General features: G+C 61.3%; 1 protein-coding gene and 1 long non-coding RNA gene across 5 annotated transcripts in view; one reads left to right on the plus strand and one right to left on the minus strand.

Moving 5' to 3' along the window:
- Positions 1-3,598: 3,598 nt before the first annotated feature.
- Positions 3,599-6,223, minus strand: LOC132657930 (uncharacterized). Its single transcript, XR_009596733.1, has 2 exons — positions 5,835-6,223; positions 3,599-5,022 (listed from the first exon to the last, which is right to left on the minus strand). It is a non-coding gene; the product is annotated as an uncharacterized LOC132657930 (long non-coding RNA).
- Positions 6,224-13,183: 6,960 nt separating this feature from the next.
- The window catches only part of SLC12A7 (solute carrier family 12 member 7), a 66,502-nt gene continuing 57,503 nt past the window's right edge, over positions 13,184-22,182 (plus strand). For all 4 annotated transcript variants that reach the window (XM_042233972.1, XM_042233973.1, XM_042233974.1 and 1 more), the window contains exon 1: positions 13,184-13,424. In XM_042233972.1, the coding sequence (XP_042089906.1) occupies positions 13,232-13,424 (193 nt within the window). In that variant the 5' untranslated portion in view covers positions 13,184-13,231. The remainder of the gene's footprint in view (positions 13,425-22,182) is intronic.

The raw sequence follows: 22,182 nt of genomic DNA on the forward strand, positions 1-22,182 counted from the left end.
ATCAGCCTCCTCTGGCCCCTGAGTGCTCTCACCTGGGTGCTCTCCCCTCCTCTGCCCACCTCGGAGGGTGCACGTCCCCACCGCCACCCCCGGGTGGCCCTCACTGGAATCCATCGTGGGCTTCGTGCAGGTTGACATGTCCCTGCCAACGGGGACCTTGGGCTCACACGGGGTAATCAAACCCAGGAAGATCTGTCTGAACCTTCTGCCCAGCAGCGCTGTCCCCGGGGAAAGGCCCAGGGAAGCTGAAGAGCAGGGAGGGCCTTGGGGCCCCTGCCCTCTGGGTCCTGCTGGGGGTCCTGCCGGGGGGAGCTCGAGGGCGGGCGGAGGCTGCTATGACGTCTGCTGCTTGCTTGACGTTGAAGGGCGGGCCTCAGCTCCTGCGGGTCAGTGACCGCTGTGTGAGCTGTCTGCTCGCCATGTCCACAGGGACAGCCAGGGACACCCGAGAGCTGGCCGGTGGCTGGTACAGACCTCTCTGCCCCCACATGGACGCGAGGTCACAGGCACGAAGACTGGGTGGGGCCGTGACGGGGACGCCTCTTGTGAACACAGTAGGGTTTGGGTTCGTGTTTCTGTTCCAAGCGTGACCAAATTCTCTTAAGTTTAAAAAGTCAGCAAACCTAAAGCCACACCTAGAGTGGGAGTCAAGAGACACCTGCAGTAACAGGCAAGCTTGGCCTTGGAATGCGGAATGAAGCAGGGCAAAGGCTAGCAGCGTTTTGCCAAGAGAACGCACTGGGTATAGCAAACACCCTCTTCCAACGACACAAGAGAAGACTCTACACACGGACATCACCAGATGGTCAACACCGAAATCAGAGTGATTATATTCTTTGCAGCCAAAGATGGGGAAGCCCTATACAGTCAGCAAAAACAAGACTGAGAGCTGATTGTGGCTCAGATCATGAACTCCTTATTGCCAAATTCAGACTTTAATTGAGGAAAGTAGGGAAAACCACTAGACCATTCAGGTATGACCTAAATCAAATCCCTTACAATTATACAGTGGAAGCCACAAATAGATTCCAGGGATTAGACCTGACAGAGTGCCTGATGAACTATGGATGGAGGTTCGTGACATTGTACAGGAAGTAGTGATCAAGACCATCCCCAAAGAAGAAATGCAGAAAGGCAAAACGGCTGTCTGGGGAGGTCTTAGAAATAGCTGAGAAAAGGAGAGAAGCGAAAGGCAGAGCAGAAAAGGAGATATGCCCATCTGAATGCAGAGTTCCAAGGAATAGCAGTGAGGGGTAAGAAAGCCTTCCTCAGCGATCAATGCAAAGAAATAGAGAAAAACAATAGAATGGGAAAGACTAGAGATCTCTTCAAGAAAATTAGAGATAGCAAGGTAATATTTCATGCAAAGATGGGCACAATAAAGGACAGAATTGGTCTGGACCTAATAGAAGCAGAAAATATTAAGAAAATATGGCAAGAATACACTGAAGAACTGTACAAAAATGATCTTCATGACCCAGAAAACCATGATGGTGTGATCACTCACCTAGAGCCAGACATCCTGGAATGTGAAGTCAAGTGGGCCTTAGGAAGCATCTCTATTAACAAAGCTAGTGGAGGTGATGGAATTCCAGTGGAGCTATTTCAAGTCCTAAAAGATGATGCTGTTAAAGTGTTGTACTCAACATGCCAGCAAATATGGAAAACTCAGCAGTGGCCACAGGACTGGAAAAAGTCAATTTTCATTCCAATCCCAAAGAAAGGCAACACCAAAGAATGCTCAAACTACCGCACAATTGCATTCATTTCACATGTTAGCAAAATAATGCTCAAAATTCTCCAAGCCAGGCTTCAACAGGACGTGAACTGAGAACTTCCAGATGTTCAAGCTGGATTTAGAAAAGGCAGAGGAACCAGAGATCAAATTACCAACACCCATTAGATCATAGAAAAATCAAGAGAGTTCCAGAAAAACATCTACTTCTGCTTTATTGACTACACCAAAGCCTTTGACTGTATGGATCACCACAAACTGTGGAAAGTTCTTAAAGAGATGGGAATACCAGACCACCTGACCTGCCTCCTGAGAAACCTGTATGCGGGTCAGGAAGCAACAGTTAGAAGCGGACACAGAATAACAGACTGGTTCCAAATTGGGAAAGGAGTACGTCAAGGCTTATATAATTTACATGCAGAATTCAATTCAGTTCAGTCACTCAGTCATGTCTGACTCTTTGTGATGCCAAGGACTTCAGCACACCAGGCCTCCCTGTCCATCACCAACTCCTGGAGTCTACTCAAACTCCTGTTCGTTGCATTGGTGATGCCATCCAAACATCTCATCCTCTGTCGTCCCCTTCTCCTCCTGCCTTCAATCTTTCCCAGCATCAGGGTCTTTTCCAATGAGTCAGTTCTTCGCATCAGATGGCCAAAGTATTGGAGTTTCAGCTTCAGCATCAATCCTTCCAATGAATATTCAAGTATTCAGGACTGATTTCCTTTAGGATGGACTGGTTGGATCTCCTTGCAGTCCAAGAGACTCTCAAGAGTCTTCTCCAACACCGCAGTTCAAAAACATCATTTCTTCGGCGCTCAGCTTTCTTTATGGTCCAACTCTCACATCCATACATGACTACTGGAAAAACCATAGCTTTGACTAGACAGACCTTTGTTGCGAAAGTAATGTTTCTGTTTTTTAATATGCTGTCTAGGTTGGTCATAGCTTTTCTTCAAAGGAGCAAGCGCCTTTTAATTTCATGGCTGCAGTCACCATCTGCTGTGATTGTGGAGCCCAAGAAAATAAAGTCTGTCACTGTTTCCATTGTTTCCCCATCTATTTGCCATGAAGTGATGGGACTGGATGCCACAACCTTCATTTTCTGAATGTAGAGTTTTAACCAGCTTTTTCACTCTTCTCTTTCACTTTCATCAAGAGGCTCCTCAGCTCCTCTTCACTTTCTGCTATAAGGGTGTTGTCCTCTGCGTATCTGAGGTTATTGATATTTCTTCCAGCAATCCTAATTTCAGCTTGCGCTTCATCCAGCCTGGCATTTCACATGATGCACTCTGCATATAAGTTAAATAAGCAGGGTCATAATATACAGCCTTGACATACTCCTTTCCCAATTTGGAACCTGTCTGTTGTTCCATGTCCAGTTCTAACTGTTGCTTCCTGACCTGCATACGGATTTCTCAGGAGGCAGGTCAGGTGGTCTGGTATTCCCATCTCTTTAAGAACTTTCCACAGTTTGTTTTGATCCACACACTTAAAGGCTTTGGCGTAGTCAACCAAGCAGAAGTGGATGTTTGTCTGGAATTCTCTTGCATTTTCAATGATCCAGTTGATGTTGGCAATTTGATCTCTGGTTCCTCTGCCTTTTCTAAATCCAGAGTACATCATGTGAAATGCCAGGCTGGATGAAGCTCAAGCTGAAATTAGGATTCCTAGGAGATATCAACAACCTCAGATACGCAGATGACATCACCCTTATAGCAGAAAGTGAAGAGGAGCTGAGGAGCCTCCCGATGAAAGTGAAAGAGAAGAGTGAAAAAGCTGGTTAAAACTCAACATTCAGAAAATGAAGGTTGTGGCATCCAGTCCCATCACTTCATGGCAAATAGATGGGGAAACAATGGAAACAGTGACAGACTTTATTTTCTTGGGCTCCAAAATCACAGCAGATGGTGACTGCAGCCATGAAATTAAAAGACGTCCCTTGGAAGAAAATCTATGACCAACCTAGACAGCATATTAAAAAACAGACATTACTTTCCGAGACATTACTTTCACAACAAAGGTCCGTCTAGTCAAAGCTATGGTTTTTCCAGTGGTCATGTATAGATGTGAGAACTGGACCATAAAGAAAGCTGAGTGCTGAAGAAATGATGCTATTGAACTGTGGTGCTGGAGAAGACTCTTGAGAGCCGCTTGGACAGCAAGATCCAACCAGTCAATCCTAAAGGAAATCAGTCCTGAATATTCATTGGAAGGACTGATGCTGAAGCTGAAGCTCCAATACTTTGGCCATCTGATGCGAAGAACTGACTCATGGGGAAAGTCCCTGATGCTGGGAAAGATTGAAGGCAGGAGGAGAAGGGGCCGACAGAGAATGAGATGGTTGGATGGCATCACCAACTCAATGGACATGAGTTTGAGCAAGCTTGGGGTTCGTGATGGACAGGGAGGCCTGGTGTGCTGCAGTCCATGGGATCGGAAAGAGTCAGACACGACTGAGGAACTGAACCGAACTGAAAGCCATATTCTCAAATGCCGTCATTTTTCTGCCAATGTCCCCAAAAAACACACCATGGCGAACTGATGACCAGCAGGCCTCAGAGCGGCAGGACCCCAAAATAGCCTGTACCCTGCAAGGTGGCCTTTCAGACCCACTGCCCAGCCCTCTCCCTCCCAGCTGTTCTCCCGGGTTCCAGGCTCCTGCCAACCTCAACAGTCACAGTGCTGGACTCTCGAAGCGATGACAAGGGCTGCTGTTCACTCTTACAACCACTGCAGGATTCTGAGGACGCTGGGCGCTTGCTGCCTGCGGCCACTGCGGACTGAAGCCCAGAAGGCCTGGCTCTGGAAGGCCTGCCTCGACCATTGTGAGCTAGAACAGCTGGTTGGTGAGTGGATTGATGGCTGGATGGTGCAAAGATGTTGTGTGAGCTGGGTGCCTTGTCTGAGAGCTCCTCCAGGAGCCAGCTGGCCGTGGCATGAGGATTCTTTGCAGCTCAGATCACCCACCTGCAGGCAGTGCCCAGGCCACCTGGTGTGGGAGGCAGGGCCGGCTGGGGTCTGCCGTCCCTTGAGGCTTGAAGGTCTTAGGCTCCGGGTGCCACCTGTCCCTGGAGCCGTGGGAGGCGCCGTGGGGAGGCTTGGGGCCAGGATTACCCGGAGGCCCCGTCGCTGGAGCCGGCTGAGATGCCCAGCCCAGGAAACCTGACCTCCCAAGGGAGTGGGGGCGGGAGGAGCCCAACGCGTCGGGTGGCTATGCTGGGCCAGGTGGCAGGTCAGGTGGCCGAAGTTTCCGTGTCCGTGCGTCGAAAGTGGGGCAGGCGTGGCTGTGGGGAGGGGCCCACAGCTGGGGGCTGACCCCAAGACCCGGGAGCAATGGGGACCGGGTCGGGGGGCAAGAGAAGGGCCACTGGGGAGTCTGAGCACCTTGGCCCGGGGCCCTGGGCCTGATTCCAGAGCCAGGGCAGCCCAGCCGAGGCTGGTCAAACCCCCACAGCTCAGGACTCTGCTGCTCGGGGGGTCCCCAGTGAGGACAAAGCCCGCCTCCTGCCAGCCGCCGACCGAGCCCCTCAGCCCTGGCCTGAGAAGGACATGCCCCTGACTGGGGCCTCCTCCCTGGCCCTGCAGAAATGTCCCCCGAGCCCTCACCCACCTCCAACCACCATTCACCAGCCAGCCCTCGTCACCCACCGTGGCCAAGCCAGCAGCGGCTGGGGGGCAGGGCTCAGGCCTGGGCTCAGGGCCTTGGCACCTGCGGGAGGCTGTGCAGAGAGGTGGTGCCCGGGCAAACGTGGGCATCCCCAGCAGGATGGGGCAACACGGGGCCGCGGGGACCCCTGCCGCCAGGACCCACCCTGCTGGGTGGTCTCCTGTCCAGTCCCGCCCAGGACCACCCCAGCAGCCTTGGGGCCAGCCTGCCACCCCCGGACCTGGACCCGTCCTGCCTCACCCCAGGGTGCCCGGCCGCAGCCCACCGCCTGTGTGCCCGCCCCTCTCTCCCCCCCCCACCTCCCCCACCACCGTGCTCAGCACACAATTAAAGGAAGAAAACGGGAACTTAAGCCAAACATCCTTGAGGGTCCAGGGAAGATAACAGCCTTTCAACAGGTTTCAGAGGAACAGAAGAATGGAAACTGACCTTTACTGAGTGCCAGCTTGTGGCACAGATGGTGAAGGACCTGCTTGCAATGGGGGAGACCTGGGTTCGATCTCTGGGTTGGGAAGCTCCCCTGGAGGAGGGTATGGCAATCCACTCCACTATTCTTGCCTGGAGAATCCCGTGGACAGAGGAGCCCGGCGGGCTGCAGTCCGTGGGGTCGCAGAGTCGGACACGACTGCACGACCTAGCACAAGTGCACTGTGAGGGGCGTTTCAGGCATTCATCCTTCCGCCCGGCACCCACCCACGGGCCATCCATCCAGTCCTCCACTGCCCCTGCATCCACTCGCCCCTCCGTTTACCCGTCATCTGTCCATCCACCCTCCCTCGGCCCATGCTTCCTCTACGCCTCTGTCTACCACCCATCCCCCCCGGCCACCATCTGTCCCTCCCCCCCCCCCGGCCACCATCTCTGTGCCCCCCCCATTTATTCCCCCATCCCCCTCCATCCTTGCCCCTTCGTCCACTCCTCCACCACCACCCCTCCCTCCCCCCACCCTCCGTCTCTGTACCCCTCCCTCCCCCCGCCCTCCCTCCATCCACCCATCATGCCGCATCGGTTTCTGAATGTCTGAGGCGCTGCGCGCCGTCCCGGGTGCTGGAGCGAAGCAGGAAACAATAGGGAGGCGCCCACAGAGAGTCAGGGCCGCAGGCCGCCGCCGTGCCCCGGAGTCCTGCTGGGCTGGTGGGTACCATCCGGTGTGGGCACTGGGGTGGCTCAGAGCCTGAAGAGGACGTTCTGAAGGCGGGGGACGGACACAAAAAGGAAGCCAGTCAGCCGGGTGTTGTCCAGGGGGCCCTGCATGTTTGGGGTCCATCTCTGCTTCCCCAGAAAGCCTGGGGCACCCCTCCCTGGCAGTGAGGACCCTGCAGCCTGGCATCACCTTTCAGAGATGCAGGGACCTTCGTGATCCCTGCTGAGCTCCCCATCACCCCTCAGTCTGCACCTCCGCCACCCCCCACCCCCGCCTCACCCCTAAGCCCCCTCCTCCGCTGCACCCGCCCGTGGACTCCTGATGGGCGGCTACAGAGGGCTGGGCTGGGTGGCTGGCCAGGGCCCAGAGGAGCATCCCGAAGTCAGTGAGACGTGGTGGCTGCGGGTCTGTGTCTGCCTTAGCTGAGGAGAGGGGTGCCCAGGGCTGGGGACACCGTCCCCCCAAGTTGGGGCTTTGCGTCCTGCAGCTGCAGGGGCCTCCTTTCCCGAGGGCAGTGCTGTCCCCGAAACACATCTAACCCTTAGCCCACCCCTCGCTGGGAAGCATCTCAGAGCTGCCAAGGGGGCCCAGCCTTGCAGAGGGTCTCACAGGGGCGGTGGGCCCAGAGCGAGACTCATCTTCTGCCGACTCGGTGTGCGTTGCCCTCACAGCCTGGAGCCACAAAGGAAGCGGAACTGAAGCCGGAGGCAGTTCGAGGAGCCGCCTCCTGGGCAAGAGGGCGCGACCCCGCGGCGCCCCTGGGGGGCGGGGAGGGCTCCCTCACTCGTAACCCAGAGGGAGCCTCCGGACTCTGCGGGGCTGGGACCCCCAGGCGGCCCGCGTCTCACCTGGCCCTGCAGGACTAGGAGGGTGCAGGCCGTTGGCTGGAAGCTGCTGCTGCGCTGAGCAGTTTGTTCCTGGGACCTGACCCACCTGGCCCTGGAGCGGCCCCGCGGGACGCGCCGTGTCACCCCCGCCTCCTGACCGGGCCCTGGGGGCACCTGCCTGGGACGCAAGGTGGCCCCAGTTGCCCAGCTCATACGCCCTCAGCTGGCTGTGGCCCCAGGCCTCGGGCACGTCCAGCGCCCTCCGGGCTGTGCTCCACTGGGGCCTGCGGGCCGGCCAGGCACGTGCTTGTCGCGGCAACATTGGGAGCAAGGCTGCCTGGGCAGTCCAGCACAGTGGGGGCACGACGCCCCTGCCCTGGGGGACGAAGGAGCCTCGTTACCATCTCCTGAGGGCGGTCTGTGACTCAGCACCCCGGCCACCGGGGGCGGCGGGGCCAAGACAGCGGAGCCGGCCCAGACCGGCCACCCGCCTCTGCCCCGGGCCCCAGCCTGCAGCTCCGGGCAAAGGAGCCCCCCTCGTGGCACCCCTGCAGCCTGAGAGGGAGGCGGGCGTCCCTGTGGGAGCTACCCCAGGCCCAGTCCCCTTCCAGCGTCCGGCCCAGAGAGGCCACCTGCCCTCGGGCCCTGGCTGGGCTGCAGGACGGGCGCCTCGGGCCGCTGGGCCCAGTGGGCACCGTCTGTCACGCGCATGCAGGGGGCTCGGCTCAGGGGGACCCTGCCCCTTCTGGAGGAGGCCTTCCCGTGGACGCAGGACGCTCGCGCTCCCCCTTCCGCTTGACGTTGTCACTCGTGGGCTTTATTTTCAGAGGAGCGTTAGGCTGGCAGACGAATCTGTTGGAGAGGACGGACCGCCTCCAGCCACACTTTCCAAAAGGCTTGTCGTTCAGGGCACCCGAGGAGCCGCCCTCCCCACCGTCACTCCCTTGTGAACTTGGAAGAGGCGATCCCAGACCCTGGCTCAGAAGACAGGAAGGAGGGGCCCTAGGAGGCAGAGGCTAAGGAGCAGAGGCAGCGCCCACTTCAGGGCCCACCTGCAGAGCGGGAGGACCCGGTGACCCTCCCCCCCGCGCCCCCCCCCCCCCCCGCAGCGGCTGCACCTTCCTCTGGGAGGTGGGGGTGGTCTCGGGCAGCTAGAGAGCATCAGGCTTGAGTCCACGGACGGAGGGAGGGGGTTCACTAAATGCAAGGCCATCTGGATGCTCGCAGGTGAGACCCTGGGACGCTGGGAATCGTTCAGGAAGACGGGTGGGGTGGACGCGGCTGAGCCTGGGCAGGACGGGCGTCAGCTCAGGCCGTCTGCCTCGCACGGTCAGACCCCTGCAGAAAAGCACTGCAGGGGATGCCTGTGACGGTGCTGCTCCTACAGTGAGTCCTGGTCCCCAGCAGGGATGCCCAGCTGCACGGCTTCCTCCTCGCTGCCCCCAGGAGCAGGCCCACCTAGGGATATGACCGTGGGGCTCAGCGCAGTCACCTTGCAGACAGGCCCTGTGTGACCTCGTGGCTGCCCGCGGGGCCGGGTCAGGTCCACTCCTGAAGGCTTCCCGCCACCCCAGGCTCGCCAGCTGCTCCTGGGCCCCGGGGGTCGGGTCCGCTGTTCCCCTCCAGGCGTCTGGGAATCGACCCAGCTCAGTCCACTGCCCAGGCCCAGCCAGCAGGCTCTTCCCACTGACACTGTTTACACTGTTTACACTGTTTACAGAGACACTGTTTACAGAGACAGTCACAGGCGGAGCAAAACCGGAAGCTCCGGTCAGTGGTAGGAAAACTGGAGAAGGGCGGGCAGAGGCCATCTGAGCCTGAGACCTCAGAAGCCCCCGGGGCCAGCCCTCCACCCCAGGGGCACCTCCCCGGGGAGGCTCAGCCCCAAGGGCGCTCGTGGGTGCTCGGGATTCGCCTCGCATGCTGGGGCAGCCCCCCGACCCCCACGGCTCTGCACGCGCCTCACCTCCTGCCCCGCCATCCTGTCTGCACCTCCAAAGGCCGGTCAGCCCCACGAGGACCAGAGGGGTCCCGAGGCCCGAGCGCAGCCGTTCAGGGGGTCACGCAGGCCTCCCAGCTCAGGCGCAGCAGAAGGCCAACGGCCCTGCCCCCCGCCTTGCCGTATCGCTCTCTCGGTCTCGATCTCTGTCCGTCTCCCCACCAGGCTCTGCTCACACTGCAGCCCTCTCTCCCTGGGAGCCTGCTCTGGAGTGGGGGTGGGGGGGGCGGGGGAACGTTCCAAGGAGATGCTGGCCTCCTTGAGGTGCTCACAGGACCTGTTGATGGGGAGGGGCGCGGCCTCCAGGTCAGTGACAAGCCCCGCTGCGGTCTCCCACCAGGCAGAGCCCAGCCCCCTACAGTGACTGCTCAGGCCTCTGACCACGCACGGGCCTCCCTGGCAACGGAATGAAGCCCCCAGATGCCTTGTATGTGTGGGTGCACGCGTGTGTTTTCACAGACATGTCGTCTTGAAGGATGGCTCCAAAGGGCCCGGGCCGTCCAGAGGGGGTCTAGAGACAGGCCACCGCCCAAGCTCTCAGCCCCTCTCCTTGGATGACAGCAGTCCTGTCCCTCCTGGTGCAGCGGGGCCTCTGGGCAGCTCCAGGTGACGGTGGGTGCCCTGGGCTGGCGTGGACCACAGCCCGCAGGGGCCCCCTGTGGCTGCCCTGGCAGGGCCAGCGGGACACGCCGAGGAGGGCCACTCCCGTCAGACAGGCCAGTGCCGCCTGAGCTCCTGAGTGACCGCCAGGCGGTCAGGCGGGCAGCGTGGCTCCGTTCAGATGGCCGACGGCAGTGACTGCTGCGGACACCCAGAGCCCCCCTCCCAGGCCCAGCGCATCACCTTCTGTCCACAAACCACTCTGAGACTTGCCTTTCGAGTCCCCTGAAGAGCCCGAGCGTCGCCACACCTGCCGCCTGGAGACCTGGCTTCTGGAAGTTAGGCTGTGGGTGCGCGCGTGCTCCCCTAGGACGCTTGTATGGCCGGGATGCCACTGTTAACGTCTGCTTTGCAATTGTCTGTTTCCATTTCCATGCTTATCCTCAGAACACAGCCCCTGCCCACATGGGGCTGAGGGCCTGGGGGTACAGTGGGCCTGTTCACCCGAGGTCCACAGACTTCCAGGACCGCAGACAGGGAGCCTGACTGGGCCAGGCCGCTGTGGGCATCGCAGAGGCAAGGCTGGGGGCGCAGGGTGTCCTCAGGCAGAGGCCGGGAGGGCCCCCTCACCTGACGGGCCCCGGACAGAGGGAAGAGAAGGCCTCCCGGGTCAAGCCTGCCTACAGCCGCCTCTGGCCTCAGGGTGGAGTGTCAGGGCAGAGGAGGGCTCGGAGGTCCTTTCCCAGCTGGGTGCTTCTGATGACTGCTGACGGCCTCCAGGGCTGTTCCCTTTTCAGTTCTGGAAAAGGCGTTATTTCGTATTTCCCCAGAATTTCTAGAAAATTCCAAAATAAGAACAAAAGGAGGGAAGAAAACAGAAGAAATAAAAGCAACAAAGAAAGACAGAAGCTCGTTCTTTACAGGTTAAAAAATCCCTGCAAACCACAGGGGGAGCTGGGAAAACAAGTGATAACAGAATTTAGAGTTCAGGGAGGTGGCAGGTTACAAAACACACACACAACAGCCAGTAGTGTTGGTCTTGTTTTGGTTTTCACGTTTCAGCATAACTACAAGACCCATCGCAGTAGCAACAAGGAATGAGAACGTGCGTGAATTAGCATGACGAGAAGGACTGGCGGGACCTGGGTGGACAGAGTAGACGCGGTAAAGACAGTTTCCCGCAGATTTGCTTTTAGAGTGAATCAAAACATGAAGGCACTTGGGGGAAAACTTTCCACAATGATTCAAACACTCGTCTTGAGGGGAAAAAATGAAGGGCAAAAATGGCCTAGAGAATACTGAAGACCGGGGGTGGGGGGGGGGGCGGAGGCAGGAAAGACGTCCCAGTGAATTATGGAGAACAGAGGGTCTGTGGAGACCCCACTTCTGCCAGGAGGGCCTCCTGAGCACCTAGAAAAAGCCAAGAAGGCCATACAGGAGCGAGATGGGAGAGGCCGGGTGTGCCTGCAGGAGTGAGCGAGAGAGAGATGGGAGAGGCCCCAGTGTGCCTGCAGGAGTGAGCGGGAGAGAGATGGGAGAGGCCGGGTGTGCCTGCTGGTGTGAGCAGGAGCGAGATGGGAGAGGCCGGGTGTGCCTGCTGGTGTGAGCGGGAGAGAGATGGGAGAGGCCGGATGTGCCTGCAGGTGTGAGCAGGAGTGAGATGGGAGAAGCCAGATGTGCCCGCAGGTGTGAGCAGGAGTGAGATGGGAGTGTCCAGATGTGCCTGCAGGTGTGAGCAGGAGTGAGATGGGAGTGGCTGGGTGTGCCTGCAGGTGTGAGTACAGGGCTCTGCTCACCCGCTCTGCTGCTATGTGGTTGGTGGTAGGGGAGATAATGAGAGGGTGAGTGCAAGAGGGGAGTCTTCACCCACAGCTCTCCACCCCTCCCCCTGTGCCCTGGGGGCCTCTAGCCCTAACTTCTCATCTTCCCTCCTTAGCAGAGCTCCAAACCTTGGTGGGTCCGTGTCCCAGCCTTCTCAACAGGCAGGCGTGGCCGCATGATCACCTTCTGGCTAACGGTGCAGTGTCTGGCTTCTGGGCCACGCTCTGGGGAAGGGTGTGGATCGTCCCCTCCCTCCTCCGCTGGAATACAGATGTGAGGGCTGGACCAGGAGCAGCCATGATGGAAAAAGAGGTGAGTGAAAGGAAGCCCCTGCACTGCTGACCACCCGCCTCCTTCAGGCCGCTGCTTGAACATCACCGCCTGCTGGCCCTGCCCCGGCACCCCACTTAAAGTCTCACCCCCAGACCCCTTCTCTCTGTGTCTCTTCCTCGGAGCTCTGTCACTGCCTCTCGCATGGATCTCAGGCTTCAAGCTCCAGGGACTCCTGCCTCCTTGCGTCACCCCAGGGCTGGGCTCTGCCAGGCACCAACACACATGCCGTGAATGAGTGAGTGAGTGAGGCGCTGCACATGGGCGAAGCGCCGGGGGATGAGCCTGAGGCTGGAGGGAGCGCAGACGAGCACCCCGGGGGCCTGCCGTGGACACCCGAGGGCAGAGGGGGCTGGTTCTTGCCCAGGGCCCCCTTGCCTCCCCAGCCCCACCTCAGCCCTCCCGCCCTCCTGGGGCTTCTGCCAGGTAGAATTCTGAGGGAGGCGACCTGCCTGACCTCGCGGGCTGAATGGCTAGATCCTGGTGGCCAAGAGGCCGGAGTGGGGCTAGCAAATGCCAGGCCAGGGTCCTCAGCCCCCAGAGTCTCCGCGTGGGAGACCTCCACCCTCGGGCACTGGGGAGTCTTGGTCCTGGCCCTCAGTGGGCATTAAGGTCCCCAGGCCACCGGCTGCCTCTAGGGGTGGCCGCACTCCCCATACCAAAGCAGACCTCCAGCGTCCCCGGCCTGTCCCTCCCCAGACCAGCCCTGGCGCTTGGGGCGGGGTCTCCGAGGTTTTGCAAGGAGACTCCGCGGCTGCGCTCTTCTAAAGAGACAGTACTGGCTTCCAGAACAAGGTTTCAGCGTCTTGGGGCGCGCAGGGGCGCGCTGCGAAGGTGGGCACAGCCTCTGCCCACCGCCCGACGGCTTTCCGCGGTGCCCGCGTCCCTCTCTGCGCTCCGGGCTGCCCCGCCCGGCCGGCCCCGGGCGCCCGCACCCGCGCCGGCCTGGGTCCCAGGGGCTCAGGGTCCATTGGCCGCTCGGGTGCAGCCCGTCCGGCCCCGCCCCTCCCGGCCCCGCCCCGCGCTCCGCACCCCGGGCCGCGCCCGCGTCCTCGCCGCCTTCGCAGCGCCCGCACCGGAGGCCGGGGCTGCCGCTGGGGCCACCATGTCCCAGCGCTTTGTGGTGACCCCCGCGGCGGGCGGGGCGGGGGACGCGGGGCCCAGGCCCGGGGGCGGCGGCGGGCAGAGCTGCAGCTCCGGCCGGGGCCCCGACGCCGACCCCGCAGCCTCCCCGGAGCCGCCGGCGGTGGACGCGCTGCCCATCCTGCGCTACTGCCGCGAGCCGAGCCGCTACTACGGTAGGTGCGCCCCCCGGGGCGCCGCTTCCCCCGCGTCCGGGGCGCGGGGCCGGGCCGGCGCCGTGCGGCTCAGGCGGCGGCAGGGGCGCTGACCTCGGGGCCGCCGCGGGTGGCTGCGCGGTGTGGAACTGGGGTTCACCTGGTGCGCCCGTGCGCCTTGCTCCCGGGGGGAGGGCGGGGAGGGCCTTGGCTTAGCGCCCCTCGTCGCGGCCCCCCTGCCTGTCGCGGGGCTCGACAGGAACCCGTCCTGGGCCGCTGTCCCTGGGGACTGGCTGGCGACACCCCCAGGCTCCCAGTGACATCACCGCTCTGGGAGTGCGGGGTCCAGGCCAAGTCAGCTGTGGTGTGCAGGGGCGGGGACTCGGGGACCACCGAGGAAGCGCGGGCCCCTCCAGCAGCCTGCCCCGCCCGCCCCCGCTGTGTCCTCCCCAGCGCCCCCACCCCTGCCTTTCACCCCCGAACCCCTGTCTGCGCCTCACCTTCAGCCTCCAGACCCCGGGCCAGGGAGACGGCCCAGGCACCGGTGGCCGCCCCGTCTGCTCGGAGGGCTGGTTCACCGGACACTGGTCAGGCCACTGGGTCTCGGCCCCGCTCTCGGCCCAGAGCCATTTCCTGGGCTCCAGGGTCGGGGGTGGGGTGCTCACCTGATGACTGACCTGCCTGCAGTCTCAACCCCAGAACCAGAGGGGGTCCTCCCCACCTCCGAGGGGCCTCCCCGCTCCTGAGTGGGGATTCTGCAGGCGCTGAGCGGTGCGTGTCAGAGCCACTCCGTATTCTGGGGTGCCGTGCCAGCCTGCGTCCCTTCTGGGGGGCCGGGGCGGAGGGGTGCATGCTTCCGGGGCTGCGGCAGCGAGAGGCTCGGCACCAGGCTCCCCGCGGACCCCCGCCCAGGGAGGGCTCCCGACACAGCCTCGGCCTGGGCCGAGGGGCCTCAGCCTGGCCTGTTGGCTGGACCCCGATGGGTGCCGTCCCGCGTGGGGCTGCTCTCCTACCCGGCAGGGCCCAGCAGGGGGACGCGGCCTGGGTCAGGCTGACCTTCCAACCCTCCTCGCTCCTTGTTGCCCTTTGCGCCCTCTGTGATGCCCGTTGCGCCCTCTGTGATGCCCACCTGTGGCGCCCACTGTGGTGCCCACCCTTGGCGCCCACTGTGATGCCCACCTTCGGTGCCTGCTGTGCTGGCTTGTGCCGCTGGGGACACCCTCCGCTGGCCTGCTGCTGTCTCCGTGCTCACACTGGCGTGCAGGAAGGGCACCGCCCAGCGTCCTCGATGTTGCAGGTGTGAGAAAGGGGGCCCCTGACCCCAGGACGCCCGCACCCACCTCTTCCTGTGGGGCAGCTGTCCGGGCTCAGGCTCTCCGCCCCCCCGGCCCGTTCAGCGTCCAGCCCTCAGGGTGGAAGCCGCGCTGAGTCCGGGGCCGCTGCCTGGCGGCCCGGCCAACAGACAGCCAGGCCCCAGCGGTGCCGGAGCTCACGGGCACAGCACCGGCCGGGGGCCAGTCCTGCGGTTTTCTGCCGTTCCCACTGGATGAGAACAAAGGCCCTGTTATTTGACGCTGCCGTTAAGAGGACAGCGCAGACCAGGTTGAAAGCAGCAAGTGCGGGTCTCACCGGCGCCGGGGCCGAGCCAGGGAGCGCTCGGAGGGCTCCTGTCCTGAGCTGCCCTTCGCCCACAGGTGGTGGGGTGACCCAGGGGCGCCTCCTCACGGCAGGGTCCAGGCCGAGGCTGTGTCGGGAGCCCTCCCTGGCCTCCCGGCCGCTGACGACTGACTGGAGGAGCTGCTGGCTGGGCTGGTCACTGACTTGGTCCCGCGCGCAGGGCGGGTAGGTGGCCACACAGCTCGCCCAGGAGGGGCCCGGCGCGGGGGGTGGGCAGGGTCACGGGTGGTTGGGGAGGACCCGGCTGGCAGCAAGCATGGGGGCTTCCCAGGAGAGGGGTGCTGCAGAGAGACCCCGGGGCAGGCCCTCTGGTGGGATCGGTAGGCTTTCCAGACCCTCCGCTTCCCCCTACCCTCCTCCGTGTGTCCCCACCCTGAGGGTCACGCCTCTCAGAGGCCACGCCTCTCAGAGGCCAGACTGCTTTCGGCCACCTCCGTATCTCTGTGGCCCGGGGCGGGCTGCCCTTGAAACAGGCCCTGAGCAGAAGGTTCTAGAAGCGGGGGCCAGGCCCTGCCTCTCAGGGTCAGTGGACAGCGGCCTGTCACTTCCGTCACTTCCAGGAGGGGCCTCCCGCTGGGCTGGTGGGGCCTGCCTGGCCAAGGGACTGTGAGGACCACCCGCCAGCCTGTCCATCTGGGCAGCGGGAGCTCAGGGACGCGGCCTGGTTGGGCCTGCCTTGGGCCTGGGGAGGCGGGCACCACAGCGTCAGCTGCACGGCTGCCCCGGGAGGAGGCAGGTGAGGGCGCGGCAGGGCCTCTGCCAGGGTCTCAGTGATGCCCACAGCGTGGGCTTGGCCTCTGCCTGTCTGCTCTGGGCTCCCGGCCCTCCTGCTGCTGGCCTGGGTGGGTGTGCAGGCTTGGGGGTGGGAGGTGCCCAGGGGCCTGAGGCTGAGGGGCTCGGGGGACGTCAGCCCCCTTGTCTGCCTGCCTCGTGGGCAGCCCTGGCCTGTGCCCTTGGAGAGGCCGGGGAGGGGCGGGGAGACTGGCTTCCCCTGTCGGGGGACCATGCCCCCGGCATCGCCCCGCCTGATCAGGGCTTGGCCCTCCGGGTCCTTCGGGAGGCAGGGTGGCTATGCTGGTGGGATGCGAGTCCTGCAGGCTCCCTGGGTTACGCCTGGAGGAGTGAAGCGCAGGCCTCTCGCTCTGAACACTCGAGGGAGTGTGTTTTGTGCTGTTTCTGTGTGTGTGTCTGTGTGTGTGTGTCTATGTGTGTGTGTCTGTGTGTCTAGTATGTGTGTGTCTGTGTGTTGTGTGTGTGTCTGTGTGTGTTTCTCTGTGTGTTATCTATGTGTTTAGTATGTGTGTGTCTGTGTGTGTCTGTGTGTCTGTGTGTCTGTGTGTGTCTGTGTGTCTGGGTGTGTGCCTGTTGTCTGTGTGTCTGTGTGTTGTCTATATGTCTAGTATGTGTGTGTCTCTGTGTGTGTCTGTGTGTCTGTGTGTGTGTTTTCTGTGTGTCTGTGTGTCTGTGTGTGTGCCTGTGTATGTGTCTGTGTGTGTGTGTTTTGTCTGTGTGTCTGTGTGTTGTCTACATGTCTAGTATGTGTGTCTGTGTCTGTGTGTGCGCCTGTGTGTGTTGTCTGTGTGTCTAGTATGTGTGTGTCTGTGTGTCTGTGTGTGTCTGTCTGTGTCTAGTATGTGTGTGTCTGTGTGTCTGTGTGTGTGTATCTGTGTGTCTGTGTGTGTCTGTGTGTGTCTGTGTGTCTGTCTAGTATGTGTGTGTCTGTGTATCTGTCTAGTATGTGTGTGTCTGTGTGTCTGTGTGTGTCTGTGTGTGTCTGTATGTGTCTGTATGTCTGTGTGTGTTTGTGTGTCTGTGTGTCTGTGTGTCTGTGTGTCTGTGTGTGTCAGTGTGTAAGTGCCCAGCACCAGGCTCACGAGCGTGCAGCTGTGTGTGTGTGTGTATGTGTCTGTGTGCATGTTGTCTATGTGTCTGTGTGTGTCTGTGTGTCTGTGTGTATCTGTGTGTGTCTGTGTGTGCTGTGTGTGTCTATGCATGCGTGTGTGTCTGTGCGTGTGTGTGTGTCTGTGTGTGTCAGTGTGTAAGTGCCCAGCGCCAGGTTCACAGGCATGCAGCTGTATGTGTGTCTGTGTGCGTGTTGTCTCTGTGTGTGTGTGTCGTGTATGTCTGTGTGTGTGTTTGTGTCTGTGTGTGTCTGTGTGTGTCAGTGCGTAAGTGCCCAGCGCCAGGCTCGCGAGCGTGCAGCTGTGTGTGTGTGTGTGTCTGTGTCTGTGTGCATGTTGTCTACGTGTCTGTGTGTGTCTGTGTGTCTGCGTGTGTGTCTGTGTGTGTCTGTGCGTGTGTGTGTGTGTGTGTCAGTGTGTAAGTGCCCAGCACCAGGCTCACTGGCGTGCAGCTGTGTGTGTGTGTCTGTGTGCATGTTGTCTACGTGTCTGTGTGTGTCTGTGTGTCTGCGTGTGTGTCTGTGTGTGTCTGTGCATGTGTGTGTGTGTGTGTGTGTCAGTGTGTAAGTGCCCAGCGCCAGGCTCGCAAGCGTGCAGCTCTGTGTGTGTGTGTGTCTGTGTGTCTGTGTGCATGTTGTCTACGTGTCTGTGTGTGTGTGTGTCTGCGTGTGTGTCTGTGTGTGTCTGTGTGTGTCTGTGCATGCGTGTCTGTGCGTGTGTGTGTGTGTGTGTCAGTGTGTAAGTGCCCAGCACCAGGCTCACTGGCGTGCAGCTGTGTGTGTTCTCTGTGTGTGTGTGTCGTGTATGTCTGTGTGTGTGTTTGTGTCTGTGTGTGTGTCTGTGTGTGTCAGTGTGTAAGTGCCCAGCGCCAGGCTCACGAGCGTGCAGCTGTGTGTGTGTGTCTGTGTGCATGTTGTCTACGTGTCTGTGTGTGTCTGTGTGTCTGCGTGTGTGTCTGTGTGTGTCTGTGCGTGTGTGTGTGTGTGTGTGTCAGTGTGTAAGTGCCCAGCACCAGGCTCACTGGCGTGCAGCTGTGTGTGTGTCCTCTGTGTGTGTGTGTCGTGTACGGGCCCCTGTGGGAGCTGGGGGAGGATTCCTCCTGTGGTTTAAACCACCCCCAGCGCACCCCTGGGTTCCCTTTGCTACGGGACATTCATCTCGGCCTCTTTTCCGGGGCTGGGGCCTGGCAGGGGCGTCATGGGTTCTGGGGCACCAGCTCCCTTTACCCATCAAGCTTGTCTTTAAATAGAAGCTTCAGCTCCCAAGAGCCAGAGCCTGTGTCAGGCGGCACGGTGGGGCTCCGGCCCCCGACACCCTGGGTGGGCCCTCTCTGCCCACCCCGCACGTGCCAGCTCATGCCGTAAACGGGCTCAAGGGGGTCCCTGTCGGTGGCCACGCGACGCCCTTCGCCCACTGGCGGCTGCGCACACAGGCAGGCTCTGCCCCGGGGCCCCTGTGGCCTCCCACCCCAGGCTGCCCTCCTGTGCCCTGTGGGCAGTGCCCGCCTGGCCTCTGGCTCCCCTGCCCTCCCCCTCCCACCTGGCCCCTGTCCCCATGAGCAGGGCTGTGGCCCCAAACAGGCCTGGGCTGGCACTCCAGAGGTGTGTCCACGGGGTTGACTCTTGGCCCAGTATAGTGATTAAAGGGGTGGCTGGGAACACGGGGCATGAAGGGATACTGTCGAAAGACAGCCAACGGACGGGAGGAGGTGCCTGCGACTCGTACGTCTGATGAGGGTTAGTGCCCACAATATACAGAGAACGCCCACAACTCAACAATAGCAACAACATCCAAGCACTAAAAAATGGGCAAAGGTTTAATAGTCATCTCTCCAAAGAAGACATGAACGGCCAGTAAGCATGTGGAAAGATGCTCAGCTGTGCTGGTTATCAGGGAGACACAAATCAAAACCACAGAGATGCCGCTTCTTACCCATCCAAATGGCTGTTAAAAAAAACTCAGACAATCACAAGTGTTGGCGAGGATGCGGAAATAGCAGCGCTTGTGCACGGCTGATGGAAGCGGAAAACGTGCAGCCCTCGCGGAAAACGGCCAGGCGATTCCTCAAAAAACTAAACAGAGCTACTGCCTGACTCAGAGGTTGCACTCCTGGCTGTGGACCCAGCGGAACGGAAAGCAGGAGCCTGGACGGACTCCGAGCACCTGCGTCCACAGCGGCGGCGTGCAAACAGCCCGGTGCCGTCGCCGGACGGGCAGCCCCACAGCCGTGGTGTGCACGCAGGAGAGAATGTGGCTCCAGCTGGGATGGGAGGACGCTCTGGCCTCTGCGACAGCGCGCGCGAGCCATGAGGGCTCTGTGCTCAGTGAGCTGAGCCAGACACTGAAGGGACAGCCTGCCGGACTCCGCCCCTGTGAGGCCCCCGAGCAGCCTGGTCTCGGGGACAGAAAGCTGGGAGGTGGGGCTGGGGGCTGGGGCGGCAGAGGGGGGTCAGCGACGCTGAGGACAGAGTTTCCCTCGGGGAGACCAGAGAGTTCTGGGGGTGGGGGTGGTGTTCACACAACAGTGTGGGTGTCCTTAACGCCAGTGAGCTGTGCATTTTTAAATGGCTGAAAATGCTGTTTCATGCCATATAGAGTTTACAATACAACAAAACACCCCCAAAATGGAAACACAGGAGAAGGGCTGGGTAGACAGGAAAAGTCAGTCCTTCCCCAGGCTCTGTTCCACCCAGAGAACCCTGGTCTCCCGTCTTCCGGGAGAGGCCAGATTGATTAACTCAACTCACACCACAAGGCCCTCCCAGGAGTGGTCCTTTTTAATCTAAATTGCTCTCTGCAGGTGTGCGTTCAGGCCTCTCACAAGAGTGTGTTTGTCCACGGGCCTTCCTGTCGCAAAGGACTCCCCGTGAGGCCCTTCCCGTCCTGGAGGGGCGGGCGCAGGTCAGGACGGCCCAGCCATGCTGCTGCCCCTGGCGCTGCCCATGGGCCCGAGCCCCCGGCGGGAAGGGGCGGCATCCCCCTGAGCCTCCCTACCCACCCAGGGCCCTCCTCTCTGGATGTGTGGGGTTCTCAAGGCTGCCCTCAGCTGGGGGCACAGACCGGACTCCCCCTCCCACACCCCCACCCCCGCTGGCGGTCCCCAACACAGACCCGGGAGGTCGGGTCTGTCAGAGGGAAGGGCGGGCGGGCTCTGGGTGCTCGTGGCCTCTCGGCTTCTTCGCCCTTCCTCGCAGCCTCTGCTGTCATCTGTCCTCTGCTCAGAGTGGGGTGGGAGCCGCCTGCACTTCCGCCCGGGAAGCAGCAAACCTCCCGGGGTGGGCTGAGCCTCGTGCCCTAGAGGGGCCTGGGTGCAGGCGCTCGAGGCGGGGCCCCGCAGGCAGGCAGGGCCCGGCGCTGACTTCTGTGCTGTGTCTTGGCCATGGGCAGGGAGTGTGCCTACGTGTGTGCACGTGTGTCTGTGTGAACAGTCTCTGTGTGTGTCTGTGGGCACGTGTGTGGTATATGCCTGTGTGTGCATGTGTGTCTGTGTGCATGTGTGTCTGTGGGCACGTGTGTGCGTGTGTGTGTGTGTCTCTGTGCACGTGTCTGTGTGTGCACGTGTGTCTGTGTGAACAGTCTCTGTGTGTGTCTGTGGGCATGTGTGCTGTGGGCACGTGTGTGGTATATGCCTGTGTGTGCATGTGTGCTGTGGGCACGTGTGTGTGCGCGTGTGTCTGTGCGGACAGTCTCTGCATGTGTCTGTGGGCATGTGTGTGGTATATGCCTGTGTGTGCACGTGTGTCTGTGGGCACGTGTGTGCGTGTGTGTGCGTGTGTGTCTCTGTGCACGTGTCTGTGTGTGCACGTGTGTGGCACCAAGGGCCCTGTGATGGGCTTAGAGCCGGGCAGCCTTCCCTGCCCGCTGTCTGGCCGCCCTCTTTCCTGCTGTCTGTGGGGCTGGCAGGTGCTTTCTGGCAGCCTCAGTGGAGGCAGGGTGTGGTGCCAGCCTCCCTGACTCCCTGCCCTGAGCTCAGGGAGCAGGGGGCCCTGGGGTAGAAGAGGCCACGAGTCGGGGAGGTTCACCCACAGCACAGCTCGGGGCTTCTCTCGCTTTGTTTGAGGGGGTGCTTGGGACGTTCCGGCGTCCCGTGGGCTCACCTCCTGGGCTGTGCGGGCCGCCCCCTTCCAGGGGGACTTCCTGGGAACTGGAGGCTCCCCAGCCCTGCCCCTGCACAGGCGGGTCGCACCCCCAGGCCTCAGGGGAGCTGGCACAGGGCCGCAGGCTCCTCGGCCACTGTTGGCCTTGCAAGCAAGCGCCCAGGACTCGGCGGCCACCCCGCGGGGGGAACGGGCGAGTAAAGTCCACTCTCCTCTCTCGACATTCAGCCGGTTTGTCTGCACTGAGTTCCACACGCATCCAAAGGGCAGAGTGTGGGCTGTGGAGGGACGGGGCTCGTGGGGGTGGGTCAGTGGGCAGCTCACTGCCTGGCACCCTGGGCGGTAACTTCAGCCCGGGGTTGGGGGACAGAGAGAGACGGAGAAACAGGAAGATGAAGAGACAGGAAGGTGCACACAGAGAAGGGGGCGGGGAGGGTGCCCGCTGACCCCTTGAAACGTGGCCAGCCAACCCAGGAACAGGATTTAGTCTTTAAATGTTTAATTAGTTAAACGAGACACTTAACCGCGTGCTCCGCGGCTGCTGAGCCGAATGGTCCGGGCGCCCGGGATGCCGCGGGGGAGGGGCCAGGCAGGGCCTGCGGGACGACCGGCGGTGGGGCGGATGCCCCAGGGCTCTGCGGTGACCGACGAGTGGGCCGGCCTGGCTGGTGTCCCCCGCGTTCCTCCGCCTGGGTCCTGACCCCCAGGACCTTAGAACATGACTGCGTTTGGAGACGGGCCTTAAACAGGCGGTTAAGGTGGATGCGGTCACTAGGGCGGCCTTCATCCCTACTGTCCTTATGAGACGGGGAGCTCGGGACACAGGCACACAGAGGGGCGACCTCCCCGTGCACCCTGCCCCGTGCTCCGGCTCTGTGCTGCCCTCAGCCCCCAGGTCGCTCCCCCTCTTCCCCACGGGGCACTCTGGCGGCCACAGGGCGCGGGGGCCCTGCGGCCGGGTGTCCGGGAACTGCCTCACCTGCACCAAGGCTCCTGCCCCCTCTTCCCTGCCACCTGAACCCTCCCCAGAGCCGGCTCCTGTCCTCGTTGCCTGGAGACGCGAGCACTCCCGTCCCCCTGGATTCACGAGCAGAGCAGGCAGCA

The sequence above is a fragment of the Ovis aries genome, chromosome 16 (assembly GCF_016772045.2).
Source record: "Ovis aries strain OAR_USU_Benz2616 breed Rambouillet chromosome 16, ARS-UI_Ramb_v3.0, whole genome shotgun sequence".
NCBI classification, from domain to species: Eukaryota; Metazoa; Chordata; class Mammalia; order Artiodactyla; family Bovidae; genus Ovis; species Ovis aries.